This window comes from Malus sylvestris, chromosome 14 (genome assembly GCF_916048215.2).
Source record: "Malus sylvestris chromosome 14, drMalSylv7.2, whole genome shotgun sequence".
Classification (NCBI taxonomy): Eukaryota; Viridiplantae; Streptophyta; class Magnoliopsida; order Rosales; family Rosaceae; genus Malus; species Malus sylvestris.
In genome coordinates, this window is record NC_062273.1 from 24,871,237 (window position 1) to 24,890,056 (window position 18,820).

At 39.6% G+C, this 18,820-nt stretch overlaps 2 protein-coding genes and 1 long non-coding RNA gene across 4 annotated transcripts; 2 read left to right on the forward strand and 1 right to left on the reverse strand.

Annotated features, from left to right (window-relative positions):
• Positions 1-2,412: 2,412 nt before the first annotated feature.
• Positions 2,413-12,998, forward strand: LOC126599904 (uncharacterized). Of its 2 annotated transcripts, none has more exons than XM_050266371.1 (2): positions 2,413-2,665; positions 12,655-12,998. In XM_050266371.1, the coding sequence occupies exons 1-2, from the start codon at positions 2,428-2,430 to the stop codon at positions 12,660-12,662; spliced, it is 246 nt and encodes an 81-aa protein (XP_050122328.1). In that variant the 5' UTR covers positions 2,413-2,427; the 3' UTR covers positions 12,663-12,998. The 2 variants fall into 2 exon arrangements, with proteins under 2 accessions (XP_050122328.1, XP_050122327.1); XM_050266370.1 differs by lacking the exon at positions 12,655-12,998 and adding an exon at positions 2,831-2,940.
• LOC126599905 (uncharacterized) lies at positions 4,432-8,111 on the reverse strand. The gene is made up of 2 exons (XR_007615301.1): positions 8,055-8,111; positions 4,432-7,140 (listed from the first exon to the last, which is right to left on the reverse strand). It is a non-coding gene; the product is annotated as an uncharacterized LOC126599905 (long non-coding RNA).
• Positions 12,999-15,579: 2,581 nt separating the features above from the next.
• On the forward strand, positions 15,580-17,784 carry LOC126600463 (plant UBX domain-containing protein 10-like). Its single transcript, XM_050267024.1, has 3 exons — positions 15,580-16,518; positions 16,878-17,051; positions 17,275-17,784. The coding sequence occupies exons 1-3, from the start codon at positions 15,958-15,960 to the stop codon at positions 17,677-17,679; spliced, it is 1,140 nt and encodes a 379-aa protein (XP_050122981.1). The 5' UTR covers positions 15,580-15,957; the 3' UTR covers positions 17,680-17,784.
• The last annotated feature ends 1,036 nt before the right edge of the window (positions 17,785-18,820 follow it).

An 18,820-nucleotide genomic window follows, 5' to 3' on the forward strand; every position in this document is an offset into this window, starting at 1 on the left:
TTGGCTAAAAGAACTTCGTTGCTTCGTAAATAAGCTTCTCAAAACTTCATTTCATAGCCGGAATCCGAAAACACTTTTGAATTTCTATTTTGAAGAAATGGATCTAACTATTAGTGTACCCGATTGTTATTTCACCTAATTACTAAGTATTTCTAATGACAACTTAACTCTGAATGCTTATTTTTAAATTTTCATGTGTTCCATAAAATATGGGTATTGAATATTCCAATTTCTGACTTCTCATATGTTGACTAACATACATGAAATCAAAAAATTGCATTTCATACTAAATTTTTTGATTCAGTATCTATAAAATCAAAAATCTAATCAACTGAAGGACTAATTGATATCGTTCCAGTATTTTTTTTTTTTTTTTCTTTCTCCAATTCATAACATACCGGAGTTCCCTCATTCTAAGTAAACATGACATAATAATAGGGAGTTTTAACGAAAAGCCCACGGTACTGTTTACTTTAACAAAAAACCACATTTTTATACTAAAAGGTCAAACTTGGTACTATTCACTTTACCCTTTATTTTGTTCTTATCATTAAAACTCAAAGTTTTCAAGAATTTTTCATTAGTTTTCCTATAATATTATCATTGGTTTAGAGGAACACACTAATTACAAATGAAGTAAAAGAGTCTCTTTTCTTTTAGGGGAATGCTAGTTACCTTCCTCGCTTGCCTTTTTTCTTTTGCTTTTCTCACTCAATAAATGACATGTGAACTTATCTTACACCTAAATCTATGTAATAGTTGTCATAAATCATTAAATTATCCAACAAACTCATTAACTTATCTTTCCAGTAATACCCGTAGTTAAATCCCCAACTAAGGGCTGATTTAGTATTACTGTGCTTTGAAAAAAGCTGCTTTTGCTATGATGTGAGAATAAGCAGCTGTGAAATAAAGCAGCAGAGTGTTTGGTAAACTTTTTTGTAAAAGTGCTTTTGAAAAAAAAAAGCAGTATTATAGTGTTTGGTAAACTTTTATGTAAAACAGATGTGAAAAAAAACCGGTTTTTCAAAGCTGAGTTTTGCAGTTTCTTGTTTTTAGCTTTTTTCACCCAAAACTGTGAAAAAAAGCTGAAGCTGAATGTTTACCAAACACAAAAACAACTCCCAGCTTTTTTTTATACCAGTTTTTTTCAGAATCACCTCAGTACCAAACCAGGCATAAATCATTAAATTTTCCACCAAATTTGACATATAATTAAGAACATCAGTGAAAAGAAAAGAAAGGAGTTTTAAACACAATTAATACATAGTTTTAGATGTAAGATAATTTCGCATGACATCCATTGAATGATAAAGATAAATAAGAGAAAGCGGAGAAAATAGCTAGCATTCCTCTTTGTTTTATAATTCTGAAAGCTCATTCCATATTTGGCCCTTGCAGCATCTTTCCAGTCTCATTGTTTCACTTCTTTTTATCTAACTATAATAATGTTCTGAATGTTAATAATGCTGTTGTCAACAGTTGCCACTAGGAGGAAGTGGAACAGTTGGAATGCATAAACAGCCTTACATTTTCAAGTGTCTTGTATATTCATCATTTCAAATTGGACCATGAAACTTAATTAAAAAAAAGATAGATAACTTCTTTTGACTAAACAGACTTATCAGTAATTTAAATATTCCTCAATTACTTTTTAGTTATGACAGAAAAGAGAAGAAAAAATTGTTATTGTAATTGGTGTGAATTCAGATAAGAGTAAATGAAAATTTGAGAAATAATTATGCAGCATGTGGTTCTTGTGCTCTTTCAGCACTTGCTGAATTTGGTTTGTTTATTAGAGCACCTCCATCCCTAAAAAATATGTTGGCATTCAACCCATTTATTCCACTCAATGAACAGTGATTGATTACAATGAACAGTTAATTGGCCAAATGTATCTTCATCCTTACAAAATACGATGACACTCAGTCCATTTAAAATATTATTAATTTTTTTTGTAAAATATTAAAATAGTATTTTTAATTTCGGATAGGATTTTTAACCAATCTTATCACGTCACATGTCATTATCTGAAAAGTACTATTTTTGTGAATAGATTTTCAACCAATCATGACACGCCACGTGTCACTATCTGTTTACAATAATTTAGCCAAGATTTTGATCAGATTTTCAACCAATATTGTCACGCCACATGTCATTATCTGAATGTACTATTTTGTGGATAGATTTCTGATAAGATTTTCAACCAATCCCGACGCACCACATGTCACTATCTGTTTACAATAATTTAGCCAAGATTTCGATAAGATTTTCAACCAATTATGTAGTGCCACGTGACATTGTCCAGAACCTTATCCTTTTTTTTCCATATAAACCCTACATCCATCCTCATTCATACACTAAACTCAATACTTTTTTTTTAGCTCTGACTCTTTCTTCATCATTTTTAAATCTTGAGTTCTTACAATGTCTTCTTTAAAGAGATTGTATGAAATCGATGAGCAACAGAAAAAATTGTTGGCACAACATGAAGAATTGTTCAATCTTAAGGAAGGTGGAGATGAGGCTTTCACAATGGAAGAGGATGAGGATGATGAACATAGAAGGCAGAGGGGCTTACATTCCCGTCGTGTCATGGAAGCTGTGGGTCATATATCCAAACTCAGACATGCCGCAAACTTGGATAGAAAGAGGGAAAAACGAGGTAAAGATCTCTTGGAAAATTATTTTATCCCTAATAGTTTATTCCCTAATCATATTTTTAGACGTTGTTTTAGAATGCAACGAAGTTTGTTCGACAAAATCATGAGTACTATTTGCAACCATGATCCATACTTTGTGCAAAAAAATGATGCTTTTCATGTTCTAGGTCTTCTTCCTGAGCAAAAAGTTACTGCTACCTTGCAGATGCTTGCATATGCAGTATCTATAGATTAAGTGGATGAGATAGCGAAGATGGGAAAATCAACTGTTCTGGAGTCCCTGATGCGGTTTTGCTCCGCAATTGAAGCCCTGTACACCAATGAGTACCCCCAGAAACCCACGCCAAGGGATCTGCGAAGGCTTCTGAAGAAGGGTAAGATGCGAGGCTTTCCTGGCATGATTGGAAGCATCGACTGCATGCACTGGACCTGGAAAAACTGTCCAAGTGTGTGGCAAGGAGGCAACAGAAAAGGAACCAAAAGTATCATTTGGGAAGCAATGGCTTCATTTGATACATGGATTTTGCATGCTTTTATTGGTGTTCCATAAGCTCAAAATAACCTCAATATCCTATCTCAATCTCCAGTGTTCAACGAGGTGCTGCAAGGAAAAACACTAAGAGTCACATATTGGGTGAATGGCCATAAATACGAATGAGCATACTACCTAGCATACGTCATTTACCCAAGGTGCACAACGTTTGTCAAAATAGTGCCACATCCACAAAGTGAAAAAGAAAAATACTTCGCAAAATGTCAAGAGGAGTGTACGAAGGATGTGGAGCGTTGTTTTGGTATCCTGAAGCTTGTTGGGCGATTGTCAAGGTTGCTGCAAGAATATTTGATGTAAAGGCTCTTCGATCCATCATGATGATGTGTATCATTCTCCACAACATGATTATGGAAGATGAGTATTGTTTATACCATATTTAGGGCCTCGTATTTAGACCTCGTATAAATACTCGGGGGACTTAAATGTAATTATGTAATAAAGGAAGGGGCAAATATGTAATTAGGGGAGGAGCCCTTATTCTATAAAAGGGCCTCCTCACCCTCACAAACCCTAAGTCTCTCCTATCTAGAGCAAAGCTCTCACACTCTCTCCCCCACAAATACTCTCAGAGAAATACAATCAGTGTGGACGTATCCCAAACCTTGGGGTGAACCACGACAACTCTTGTGTTATTTACATTTCTTGCAAATTCACGGTCGGATTTACGTTGTACCAAAACCTCCGGTTTTGTGTATCAACAAGTATGATTATGATGTCGTCGATGAATACAAACCGGACATGATGAACAACTTAAGAACACGTATCTGTTGTGCTCATGACCGCACCAAAGATCCCGTGCAACACGAGCCATTGGAACGGGATGGACGTTATAATCAATTGATCGTTGAGTGGTACACTTCAATGAACTACCATACTGGCACTTAAGCCGTCAACTTGAATTGATTGAGCACCAGTGGGGATTACAACAAGGTGAAGATTAAAAGGAGCTTGTGGTGGAAGAATAAAGTTCTTAGCTTATTTTGTGTGTTTTTTTTAAGTTTATTTGGTGAGTTTATGTCATTTTATTTGGTACTAAAAATAAATAAGAAATTACATCTAGTACTAAAAATACATAAGAAATTACATAAAGTACAACAAATAAATAAGAAATTACATAAAGTACTAAAAAATAAATAAGAAATTACATAAATTACTAAAAAATAAATAAGAAATTACATAAAGTACTAAAAATAAATAAGAAATTACATAAAGTACTAAATACAACAACAACAACAACAAAGCCTTTTCCCACTAAGTGGGGTCGGCTATATGAATCCTAGAACGCCATTGCGCTCGGTTTTGTGTCATGTCCTCCGTTAGATCCAAGTACTCTAAGTCTTTTCTTAGAGTCTCTTCCAAAGTTTTCCTAGGTCTTCCTCTACCCCTTCGGCCCTGAACCTCTGTCCCGTAGTCACATCTTCGAACCGGAGCGTCAGTCGGCCTTCTTTGCACATGTCCAAATCACCGGAGCCGATTTTCTCTCATCTTTCCTACAATTTCGGCTACTCCTACTTTACCTCGGATATCCTCATTCCCAATCTTATCCTTTCTCGTGTGCCCACACATCCCACGAAGCATCCTCATCTCCGCTACACCCATTTTGTGTACGTGTTGATGCTTCACCGCTCAACATTCTGTGCCATACAACATCGCTGGCCTTATTGCCGTCCTATAAAATTTTCCCTTGAGCTTCAGTGGCCTACGACGGTCACACAACACGCCGGATGCACTCTTACACTTCATCCATCCAGCTCGTATTCTATGGTTGAGATCTCCATCTAATTCTTCGTTCTCTTGCAAGATAGATCCTAGGTAGCGAAAACGGTCGCTTTTTGTGATCTTCGCTAGATTGCTCCAGTCATTAGTGTGGATAAGTATATAAATGGATAGAGATAGGAAAGCAAACACAAGATGTACGTGGTTCACCCAGATTGGCTACGTCCACGGAATAGAAGAGTTCTCATTAATTGTGAAAGGTTTACACAAGTACATAGGTTCAAGCTCTCCTTTAGTGAGTACAAGTGAATGATTTAGTACAAATGACATTAGGAAATATTGTGGGAGAATGATCTCGTAATCACGAAACTTCTAAGTATCGGAGTGTGGTGTCGTCTTGACTTGCCTTATCTGTCTCATAGGTAGATGTGGCATCTTCTCTGGAAGTACTTTTCCTCCATCCAGGGGTGGTATCTTTAACTGGTGGAGATGCACAAGGTAATGTATCAATTTCACTTGAAGCTTACTTGTAGTTTCAGGCTTGGTCAAGCGCGATACAAACCATGTAGTAGGAGTCCCCCAAGTCGCCGAGCTAGGGGGTCTGCTGAAAGAGGTGACAGACAAGGTAAGCAATCAGAGCTCCGACTGATTGTTCACCTTCTCCCCATCTTGCAACAGCATGAAGGATAAAGAGAAGAAAAATGGGAAGAGATGATATGAGATACTTTTGCTTTTGAAGAAGTAACTTTCCACAGGCTTATTCTTGAACTGAGCTGGAGGGTTTTCTGGTTTCCTCCAGAGTATAAGGCCGACTGAAGAATTTGAGGGTCAAAACAAGTCCATCAAATCTAGAGTACGTTCGACCCTGCTGATATGGGATACTTTTGCTTTTGACAGAGTAATGGAAGTATCGGCACGTGTGCTGTTACGCTTGTCTCCACATGCTTCCTTGTATCCTTCGCACTTGCCCTATCTGTTCCTCAAGCAGATGCGGAATCTTCCCTGGAAACATAAGATGTTGAAGATGAGTACTCGAGAGCAATGCCAGGTAAGTAATCAGGTAAGGGGTTCCAGGCAGTCAGTTCCTGGCTGGAAGCTTGATTCCAAGTGCTGACTGATTGCTCTCTTTCTCCTTGTCTTGCAGGTAAAAACAAGGCCAAAGGAAAAGACAGGGAAAAAGCATGATATGGGATACTCTTGCTTTTAACCCTGATGATATGAGATATTCTTGCTCTAGTATAGCTTGTTTGCAGAGGTATTATCGGGGGGAAAGAAAGCTGAATATTTCGAAAGGCTTCGTTGGGAGTGCCCTCTCAGATATGATGAAGGGTTGAGCATTTTTGCAGGTCTGCCTGTCCGTTGGGGATGAAGGTCGACATATATAGGAGTCTCCCTAACAACAAGTAGTAATGCTATTCCTTTACCCTGCTTGGTCATAGCACGGTAGTGGGAGCTGTCAGTTTCACATGTTTAAACTCTGTCATAGCACTTTGAAAAAGTGGTCTGTGGTATCTGGCTCTCGAGATTCGGGGAACGATGCCTCTTCGATTTTTGAGAAAGCAATCATGATGGGGGTCTGGCTCTCGAGATTCGGAGAGCAGTGTCTCTTCGATTTTTGAGGAAGTAATCATGTTGGGAGTCTGGCTCTCGAGATTCGGAGGACGGTGCCTCTTCGATTTTGGAGCAAGCAATCTTGTTGGGAGTGTTGTCTCGAATGTGAGTAAAGGTTGGGCATGTTTGCTAGTCTACCTTGCCACGAAGCACAAAGGTTGACACACAGGGACTTTCCAATTATCCAGCAATGGTACTGTTCCTTTACCCTCTCTTCGATTTTGAGAAAGTAGTCATGTTGGGAGTCTGGCTCTCGAGATTCGGAGGACGGTGCCTCTTCGATTTTGGAGCAAGCAATCTTGTTGGGAGTGTTTTCTCGAATGTGAGTAAAGGTTGGGCATGTTTGCTAGTCTACCTTGCCACGAAGCACAGAGGTTGACACACAGGGACTTTCCAATTATCCAGCAGTGGTACTGTTCCTTTACCCTTGTGGGTAATAATATGGTAGCTAGACCTTCAAAATTTATGTGTCTAAACTTTGTTAGTGCTGTTTCTTTGCTATTCTTTTACCTTTCTTGGTCAGAGCGATGTAGTGGGAGCTGCAAGCTTCACGTGCTAAACTTTGGCAGAGAACTTTGGCAAAGTTATCTGTGGTACCTATGAGCTATTGTTGCGTGTGGGAAGTGGGTAATTGAACAGTAAGATTCATGTGCTTTCTACTTCACCAGAAGTCTTCGACAGAATGCCCATAATTTCTGCAAAGCTGAGTGTGCGTGTGACAGGTGCTGACAAGGCTAGAAAAGTAGGTGCCTCTTCGATTTCTGAGATCGGCCCTCGTGGTCTCTGAGCAGCCCAGCTTTTGAGAAAGCGAGTGCCTCTTCGATTGATTCGGAGAACGATGCCTCATCGATTTTTGAGAAAGCAATCATGCTGGGGTCTGGCTCTCGAAGATTCGGGGAGCAGTGTCTCTTCGATTTTTTAGAAAGTAATCATGTTGGGAGTCTGGCTCTCGAGATTCGGAGGGCGGTGCCTCTTCGATTTTGGAGCAAGCAATCTTGTTAGGAGTGTTTTCTCGAATGTGAGTAAAGGTTGGGCATGTTTGCTAGTCTACCTTGCCACGAAGCACAGAGGTTGACACACACGGACTTTCCAATTATCCAGCAATGGTACTGTTCCTTTACCCTCTCTTCGATTTTTAATAAAGTAGTCATGTTGGGAGTCTGGCTCTCGAGATTCGGAGGACGGTGCCTCTTTGATTTTGGAGCAAGCAATCTTATTGGGAGTGTTTTCTCGAATGTGAGTAAAGGTTGGGCATGTTTGCTAGTCTACCTTGCCACGAAGCACAGAGGTTGACACACAGGGACTTTCCAATTATCCAGCAGTGGTACTGTTCCTTTACCCTTGTGGGTAATAATATGGTAGCTAGACCTTCAAAATTTATGGGTCTAAACTTTGTTAGTGCTGTTTCTTTGCTATTCTTTTACCCTTCTTGGTCAGAGCGATGTAGTGGGAGCTGCAAGCTTCACGTGCTCAACTTTGGCAGAGAACTTTGGCAAAGTTATCTGTGGTACCCATGAGCTATTGTTGCGTGTGGGAAGTGGGTGATTGAACAGTAAGATTCATGTGTTTTCTACTTCCCCAGAAGTGTTCGACAGAATGCCCATAATTTCCGCAAAGCTGAGTGTGCGTGTGACAGGTGCTGACAAGGCTGGAAAAGTAGGTGCCTCTTCGATTTCTGAGATCGGCCCTCGTGGTCTCTGGGGAGCCCAGCTTTTGAGAAAGCAAGTGCCTCTTCGATTTCTGAGATCGGCCTTCGTGGTCTTTGAGCAGCCTAACTTTTGAGAAAGCAAACGCCTCTTCGATTTCTGAGATCAACCCTCGTGATCTCTAAGCAGCCCAGCTTTTGAGAAAGCAAACGCCTCTTCGATTTCTGAAGCTCCGTCGAGTGCAGATTTTTATAGGGGCTGGCATTAAGTTCCAAAGCACACTTGAATCTCCACCAGTAGAAGCTTCATTCTTGCACTTCTAAGATCTTGATTTGTCCGACCTCTTCTCTCTTCAACACCTTTGAAAATGTCTGGCCCCTCCGACCGTCGTTTTGACTTGAACCTTGTTGAAGAGGCAGCCCCGCCTTCTCCAGACAACATATGGCGCCCATCCTTCGTCTCCCCTACTGGTCTTCTTACCGTTGGGGATTCCGTGATGAAGAATGATATGACCGCTGCGGTGGTGGCCAGGAACCTTCTCACTCCCAAAGATAACAGACTACTTTCCAAACGGTCTGATGAGTTAGCTGTTAAGGATTCGCTGGCTCTCAGTGTTCAATGTGCAGGTTCTGTGTCTAATATGGCCCAACGCCTATTTGCTCGAACCCGCCAAGTTGAATCATTGGCGGCTGAAGTGATATACAAAGTTTAAGAAGCTAGGATCTGTGTAGCTAGAACCCCCTCGACTTGTTTCCTTGTCTTTTGCACGCCTCATTCGCACCACGTCTCTTTTTTCCGATATCCAAAAATATTTAGAATTCGGAGACATTTCTTCTAGAAGATTGTTCGTAGTGTCACGATCTGCTTGAGCCATAATTTCCTTTCTAAGCATATGGCTTTCTCGATTAAGTATTTCTCTTTGTCTCTCATTAGCCGCATCACCTCTCTCAGTAGCTGCTAAGATTGCTTCCATAGTCGCAGCTTTTGCCTCATCTCTTGCCGTTTCTCGTGCCACGTTCAGTTCACTTTGGCGAGCAAGTTTGTCCATATATTTTGTGTAGTGATTTTTGGAAGAACTCCATTTTTTCTTTGCCGTCTTTTTACCTTAAGGCCTTAGGGATCGATGAGTTGGCTGCATCTCTGACACTTCTTCAAGCGTCCCTTCCCGCTCTTTAAATGTGCCGCCTTCCTATGTGGCATGGTCTGCTTCTGGCGAACTGTGTAGAGGGATGCCGTGCATGACAACTTCTGGATCAGTTGGCACAAGTTTGTATCTAGGACAATCTTTGACAACATCCCAACATTCCCATTTGGTGAATGATTTGATGTTGTTTTTCGCATTGTAGAATGCTTGTGCTTGTAGTGTCTATAAAATGTGGGATAAGACAATATTATAAAATGTGGGATAAGACAATATTATAAAATACGAGTGTAACACAAATAAATAAATTAAAATATTGATGCAGGTGAAATACATATTGTACCATACTTAGGGCCTCCGTATTTAGACCTCGTATAAATACTTGGGGGACTTAAATGTAATTATGTAATAAATGAAGGGGCAAATATGTAATAAGTGAGGAGCCCTTATTCTATAAAAGCCAATTCTTAGGCCTAACTCTCACTCTCTCAAAGCCTCACTCTCACATTACAGAGGCTTTCCCCCTCACAATCCTCTCAGAGAAATATAATATCATTGTGAACGTAGCCCAAACATTGGGGTGAACCACGATACCTCTCGTGTTCTTTACTTTCTTGCAGATTCATGGTCGGATTTACGTTGTTCCAAGACCCCTCCGATTTTGTGCATCAACACATATAATTAAAAATATTGTCACCTGATCCACTAAACTTCTCCCATTACTTAGATTAATGGAAGCATGAGATATAGCGTTTTTCCAACAAGTAAAGTATATGTTGAGTTTTTTCCAACAACCTTTAAGACCTTGATTACTTCTTGTGCGATCTCCAAGCCTATCGCAAAACGCTTCCATAATTCTACTCCACATTTCTCGCAAGTCCATCTCATTACCCATAAGAGGGTCATGAGTAATTTGAACCCAACATTGACACAACGTAACATCTTCGATGAGCTTCCACGTAGCCATTTTTTCCACAAAAAAGTATATGAAAGCTTTGGTTGAAAGTGTTGAAAATATTGAAATGTGGTGTAAGGTGGAAGATGATGGTTAGGTATTTATAGAAGAAACAAAGTTTATTTTTATTTTTTCTGTATTTTTAAACAATTTTTAATAATTTTTTATTAAGTTAATTAATCTGGATCGTTGGATTTGAAAAAGATTCAAATCCAACAGCCCAAATGTGGACACGTGGCAAACAATCATATTTCTAACCGTTTTGTTTTTTTTTTCGTTTTTTGGTCGAAAATCGTGGACCGTTGATCTCAAGATCAGACGTCCCAGAATGCGCCACTTCACTAGCCATTGGATTTGAATTTTATTTTATTTTTTTACCGTTGGAAATTCAATGGTTTAGAAAACTAGCCGTTGGAAATCCAACGGCCAGAACGAGCCATGTGGCATCCCGTCAATCCCCTCTGTTGCGCCTACACATGCGGGCCCCACCCCATTTTTCTTGTCGGAAATGTGCGGCCACTTGCGCATGGCGCCAAAAAAAAATCCGAACTGGCCTGTGACATCATGTTGACGCCATCGTGACGTCATATGCCCCAACAAATTTTGGGCCGGCCTAGAAGCTGGCTTAGGCTAGGTGCCAGCCTATTAGGCTCGGCTTGAGTGTTTTTGGGGGGGTGCCGACCTTTTTTTGGACTTTAGGCCGGCCTATATGGCTGGGCTGGAGTTGCTCTTAAAGGGATGCTTTGGAATTCATCCAAAAATGGACAAAGCCAATGATGTGGTTTTAAGTTTTTAACTAGCTACAGTTTTTTTGTTACAAACGATATATTTACTCTAAGCTACGCTAATAAGAGTAAGAACAAATTGATCCGAAATGTAATAAATTGAAGAAAAAAATCTTATCCGCCGGACGAATCACCGGTTCAATAACTATGTCACCCAGAACAGATCAAATTTATTGCAATATTTACTAAGGAAAACGATGCATATTGATTAGATGGGTCCAATCCTGCAATCCATATATGAATGTCACGATCATGGATTCATGGGTAGCTGACGCCTAAGGTCAAGCATGTCAAAACCTCCTATGCCGACAATTTGTCATATTGCTAAATCCGTAGAACTCCAAGAGACAAATGGTAACATGTAATTAATAACTGTTGGAATTGATAGTCTAAATAACAGCACCCTCAATCTTGATGATTAACCCTAATTCTCAGAAGGAGATGTTAGGATCAATTACGGATGTAGACCTAAGTTTATTTTAATCATTCATGTTTGTGAAACACATGAAATGTGACATAATGATCTACCCATTTGCATGTACAATAGTAACGATATGCATCTATAGCTAATGTAATCACATGTGCGAAGGTTGTTTCTTACCATTCTTGTTAGTTTAATCTAAACACTATAATATGAGTTATACAAGTACTTAAGGGCCACATGTATACACCAGTCTAATGTGTAATCATATTAGGCTCAAAGTCTCTGAAGTTTGTGTTTGATTGTAACAAAGTCGCATAATGTTATTAATTATTTACACGTTAATTATACCATAAATAATAAATTGGTTTATACTTCAAAATATGACATTAATATATACATGTTATAACATGAGTGAATTCAGTAATCTCACCTAACAATATTAGGGGTACTCCAAAAATTGCCGTTACCATACTTTCTTTTAAAGTGGGATTACCAATCATAATTAAAGTTAGAAGATTCCTATCTACACCTAGTAATTTTGAAATTAACCATGAAGATATGAATTTTTAGGGCACTAGATTGTGGGAGGCAGAAAGGTATGGGACCTTTACCCTGGTGCTTTGGTTCTCTTTCTAGGGAGGCAATGGTGCTTGTCACTTTCAAATGGTCCTCCCAACTCCTTATCACTGTTTGCCAATTATACTCTATTCTTTGAATTCTCTCTTCTTTTCACAAATGACCCTCCACTCACTCACACTCCCAACAACATCTGCAGCAACCAGTTGAGACTTGAGAATATATATATTGGTCCATCTAAGCCACGCTCATTAAAAAGCAACACCTCCACATTCTCGATTATAATTACGTTGTTCCCATGCCCCCCTCCTTTTGTAAAGCTGGCCTCTCAGAATAGATTCCAGACCCACAATAATATTGATATATATATATATATATATATTTACACACACACATATGTGTGAAAAGAATACAGTTTTTTAATTTTTACATGGTTGAATATTTTGAAGTAATCGAAAAGGTTATAAGATCTCTTAGCATGGATTATATTCTATAATTTTAGGGTTTGTGATTTGTGCTGATAATTCATAAAGTTATTGTCATTTCATGGCATAAATTATATAAAACTGTAACTTTTTTTTCAGGTGCATAATACTATGTCACTTGACTTGGAGTGAAAGGCTGCCATTGCGATGCTTTATGAAAGAGAGCACCGACTGGCAAAAGGAAAAGATTAATCACCATGTAATTTTTGGCAGAGCTAGCTAAGCTCGGATTATGCTGGGATTTGCTCTAAATCTTCCAGCCTGGTGTGATTGGGATGATGTAAAGTTGCATTCATCATCTGCTGTTTGCATAGTTTGTAGCAGAAGGCACGCACCAGCTAGTAGATTCTCTTGTGAATTGTGAACATGTCGTTTTTAAAGAATGAAAGAACAATGTAATATAATCATAATTATTCAATGATTAAGAATGCAGGTTAAGAGAAGGGAATCTTATACTTTGCACCATTTTGGGTTCAGTTTGAGTATCCCTATTTTTCTAAATATTGGCAAATATGTAGAACTCTAAAGTTACAAATTCTTATATCTTGACCTATAAGATCCCACATCGACCAACGGAGAATGGGTGTGCTTTATATGTACATGCCCCCTCCTTATAGCACAAAGTTTTTTGGGAACTCATTGGCTTCGGGTTCCATCGGAACTCCAAAGTTCAGCAAGTTCGAGCAAGAGCATTCCAAGGATGGGTGACCCACTGAGAAGTTCTCGTTCCGAAACCCAAAAACAAAACCGTGAGGGAATGGTAAGCCTAAAGCGGAAAATATCGTGCTACGGCAGAGTCGAGATTGGGATGTGAATATTGTGCTACGACGGAGTCGAGACTAGGATGTGAAGTCTGGACTCCGCCGTAGCACAATATTGTTCGCTTTGGGCTTACCATTCCCTCACGGATTTGTTTCTGGGAACTCACTGGCTTCGGGCTCCATCGGAACTTCGAAGTTAAGCGAGATTGGGCGAGAGCACGAGTTAGGGCGAGAGCAATCATAGGAGAAACAAATCCGTGAGGGAATGGTAAGCCCAAAGTGGACAATATCGTGCTTTGGCGGAACCGGTTTGGGATGTGACAGAATGGTATCAGGGTCACTCTGCCGTTCGGTGTGACTGTGCCGACGAGGACGTCGGACCCCTAAGGGGGGTGGATTGTAACATCCCACATTGACCAACAGAGATGGGGTGATGTGTCTTATATGTATATGCTCCCCTCCCTTTAGCACAAGGCATTTTGGGAACTCACTGGCTTTGGATTCCATTGAAACTCTGAAGTTAAGCGAGTGCGAACGAGAGCAATCCTAGGATGGGTGACCCACTGGGAAGTTCTTGTCTAAGTACCCAGAAACAAATCCGTGAAGGAATGGTAAACCCAAAACGGAGCCGGTCTGGGATGTGACATGACCTCTTCATCTGTCTGGTTGTCAAGTTAATTTTTATTTTGTTGTCATAGCACTTGGTAAGTTCATTGTTTGTTTAAATAGACGCCCAATTGATAAATGAATCATAAGGAATTCCTAACCTTCTAAATATGAAAAATCATCACCTAACATGCATCAACGTAGCATTCATGTTAGCAAAAGATATATTGATTTGAGATTTAGACGTGCATTTGGGGCGATAGCATATCAATTTGTACCTTGAATATTGTTTTTTGATCAGCGTAACTTGAATGGTGTGTGTTCAAAGTTTGTTCTTTTGAAATATATGAACTAAAACTTCACAAACCGAAAAAACCCCATTACCAAATTCACCAAATTTCTTGACCTAACCCATCATAAGACAGTCCATTTTAGCTCAGGAGACATAGTCCATTTTAGCTCAGGAGACATTTATTGTGCATATGGTACAAGCACTAGCTAGGGTAGGAGTACTGAATGCGAGGCCTGCTTAGCAAGCTTGAGTATCTTGTCTTAAAACAGTGGTGCCTGCATAATATAATGCAGGTGTAAGCTATAGTCCCATTATATATATACCTTTGTACTATCTTGGAGGTTGAAGATGGTGATAGGTCATATGATATCAATGTGGAGAGTCTGGAGACCATGTGATGTTTATCTTGTATAGGAGCTATTACTATTCTACACTATATATGTATATATAGATATATGTGTGTGTGTGTGAAAGAAAAAGCTGAAATTATTTGCCTTTTGTCAAAAGCAAAACACTTTAAACCTTCAAAGGTAGGATGGAATTATACAATGTAGGGACTTTTACAGTCACATGGGTAGCCACCATCCCACAAAATGCTAGAATTTATTTGGTTTTTATTTTTTATTGTATTAAAATTTTGAAAAAAATGTGGGTTTGTCGTTTGGAGGTCAAAAAGTTTTCTTGTCATCATGATTTTCCCAGAAAGAAATGAAAGACCTAATTTGAATTCTTCAGAGAAAAGTGGTCTGGAAGACGGGAAGGTGCTCAAGCAACTCAAGTACTAAAACCACTATCAGTTGCTAAACTTGACATTTTGAAGATAATAATCATGCTAATCGGGGAAAAGGGATACCCTTGGTCATATATAGGTACAATTTCTCAGTTGTGCTTTATTGACAAACTAAAAAAGATGTTATGTAAGGAACTTGTAGTTCAAAGTAGTTAAAAGAGTTTGCTCATGCACTCTAATCGCGTGTTTGAATCTCCTCCCCCAAAATCTCTTGCATTAAAAGAAAAAACGGATGCTCAAAGATATGTGAAAATCAAATTGTTACACATAATATTCACTTTAACTTTTATCTTTGTTCATTAGCATATTTGAATCTCAAGTGATTAAGAACTTTTACCTCTACATCTAAAGTCTTGTCGCTGCACATAAGGTTATTCACTCCAACTTTTATCTTTGTTCCGAAATTCCGGCCCTTCATTTCACATTATGGAAGAACATATTCTGAAGACCGATCAATTTGTATAGTCATTGTAAGTGGTATTAAGGAAGGAAATATGCTTCTCTCAGATTAAAAAAAAAAAAAAGAAAAGGGGAAGGAAATATGCATACGTGCAAAAAGTGCACATGAATTATTGATCGATCGAAAAATGATGGATCAATCGGTTTCAACCTAGATGCTCATGAATTTCTTCCTCATTCAACGGTGGATTGTTTCACAAGCAAAGCACAATCCTCTCCTTTCATCTTTCTAGACGCTAAAAAGAAGAAGCATCTTCACATTCTCCCATAATTCTCTTTTTATCTCCACAATTAAACTTAATCTAATAAAGTAACAATGAAACTGATTGATTGTTTGTACTGCTTTGAACAACCATATATCTCAATTCGCTCCGCTCTCATGTTCGTAATGGCTTCCCTAGAGGTTTCTCGTTGTAATTAACTGTTATTCGCGTAAAAGAAATTAACCCTATATCTCAATTGATCTTATTACAAAAAGAAACTTTCGATTGTTGATGGCAATGAGGGAAGGCATAAGATCAGCTGCAGAGGCATCTTGCAATGGGATCGTTCGCCGGATGGTAAGCCTTCCGAGAAGCCTTATGGGAGGATTTTCGAGAGCAATGGGGCACGGCAGACACCTTATAGGAATAGGATCAGGAAGAAGAACTCAAACCCTACCATCAAACTTTCCAATGCATTATCCAGAAGAGCCTCTAATCCTTCCAGAAGTATCGGTCTCTTTTCTAACTAGCTTCGAGCAGCAGTATGGCACCATGCATCCATTCTTTTACGCATGCCGGTTTATGGAAACCCTAAAGATTGCTGAGGATGAGCACAAGTTCTTGTTCTTGTATCTCCACTCACCGGAACACCCTTTCACACCTTCTTTCTGTAGGGAGACGCTGTCTTCTGAGGCGGTGGTGCAGTTTCTTGATGCTAACTTTGTTTCCTGGGGAGCAATTGCAGATAGAGATGAAGGTCTACATATGAGTGCAACTCTTCGCCCGGCTTGCTTTCCATTCTGTGCTGTTATAGCTCCTGTTGCTGGTGATAACATAGCAGTGATGCAGCAGGTTAACTGAAACCTAAACTTGAAGGATTTTAATTAGCAACTTCATAAATGAATCATCCATTAGTTCTAAATTTATTGTTGAGTGCCAAAAGTTTCATTCGTCAATGATTGTATTAACAAAACTTATCTTGAGACGTTATTGTGTCAGTATTCCAAGCCAATCACTTACTATCATGTGAATAAAGTTAAAACATATCATATATAGTGCATGATTGACTTGAGATACCGCCACAGTGGCACTCCCTTCGTAGGTAAGTCTCTTCAGTAACAACAACAGTTTCAGCTTCCAATACTAACGATAAGGGTACTATCTTCAACTTTCTTTATTTTCTTATTTGTTATTTCTTTGTCCATGTTTAGATGGAAGGGCCAATTTCCCCAACCGAGCTGGTGGGGATTCTGCAGCGGACGCTGGAGGAACAAGGGCTGGCGTTTCGCAGTTTGAAGGCCAAGAAGGCAGAAAAAATAATAGCAGACCGCCGTCTGAGGGAAGAACAAGATGCAGCATATATTGCAGCTATACAAATAGACAAGGTTTGTTTACACTTCGTTTTGTAATAAAGGAAATTTTTTAGCGACACCCCTGAACTTAAGGCCTTACTTTTATTTTCGACTTGAACTTTCGTTCAAGCGGGGAAACTAATAGAAAAATGTGATACATTTTACGATATAAGGAAAATTGACACGTTTTAAAATTTAATGGAGTTCAAAACCAATTAGAAGGTCGAGAGGAACTCATACTCTTGCCTACTTGCAGCAAAAGGAGAGACTAAAGAATGTACCTCCACCTGTTCGACCTCAAAAACCAGCAGAAGCCCCAAACAAAGCAAATCATGAGAGGCTTCAAAACCATTCTGCCCAAAAACAGCATGGAAAAACTAGAGAGGCTTCTATTGATCCTCAAGATCCTCAGGCTGCCCGGATACTGATCAGATTTCCGAATGGCGAAAGACGAGAGCAATGCTTCTTGTGCACAGACAAACTGCAGGCGGTTTACAGATACATAGATTCATTGGGTGTTCCTGGTATAGGAGGAAACTACAGATTGGTGTCAAGCTTCCCAAGAAAAGTGTATGGAGTTGATCAAATGGGGATCACACTCAAGGATGCTGGCCTGCATCCTAGAGCAAGCCTATTTCTTGAATTGGCCCCAACTGTTTAAAACATTCTACAACATTATTTAACGTTTTGAAAATTAGACATATGTTTGGTCACTAATGTTAAATGACGTGGACAAATATTGAAGAAAATTTTAACACTTAAGTCATCTATGGAGCTTTGAATCCCCAAATCGAGCACTTTTAGCTAAGCAAATTTAGGTTTCAACTGACGAATAAGAGTCGATTTAGTGATTTAGAGCTTCAAAAGATGACGATTAGTGAAAAAACAGTTTTAATATTTAACTATGACCTACTAGATGTCCAATATTGAAACGTTAGGTAGTTATTTAGGATATTTTAAATAATTAAGGTTAATTTGAAATCATTCCTAAATTAGGTAGTTATCCGTACTTCACCCTTAATATGACGGTGCCACTAGTATATTGTTAAATTTTTTTTTTGTTCAAACTCAAGCCTCGTTTGGCAGGTCATATAAAGGATCAGATATGACTAATAATACGGACCGGTCATTTGGGGTGCGTTTGGTACGTGGGATGGGACGGAACAGAGTGGGACGGAACCGTTCCGTCCCACGTTTGGTGCCTTAAAATTGTGTGGAACGCGCGTCCCACGGAACGAAAAAGGGTCAGATTTTGGTTCCCCCTCCCCCCCTGGAACAGGTTTTTCCATCCCGTGGGACACAATTTTTTTTTTTTTGGACAACAATACCCCTTTTATTTTTCATTAATTACATTGTCTACCTCCCTTCTCTCCCGTAACCTCCCTCTGTTCTACCACAAACCCAGTAACCCAATCCCTTCTTTCCCGTAACCTCCCTCTTCATCCACCACAAACCCAGTAACCCAATCCCAGCAAACCCATCCGACGACGACGACGTCACCACCGTCACCAGCAAACCCCTCTTCTTCTCCGGCGTCGTCACCACCGTCACCAGCAAACCCTCTTCTTCTCCGGCGCCGTCACCATGGAGCCGTCACCAGCAACCCCTCTTCTTCTCCGGCGCCGTCACCATAGCCAGGCCGACGACGACGACGACGCTGCACGGAGGATGATGACAACGCTGCAGGGAAGACGATGACGACGCTGCAGGGAGGACGATGACGAAGCTGCAGAAATTGATTGAAATGAATTTTGGGATTTTTCTGTGTTTGATTTTGGGATTTTTCTGTTTTTTTTCTTCTT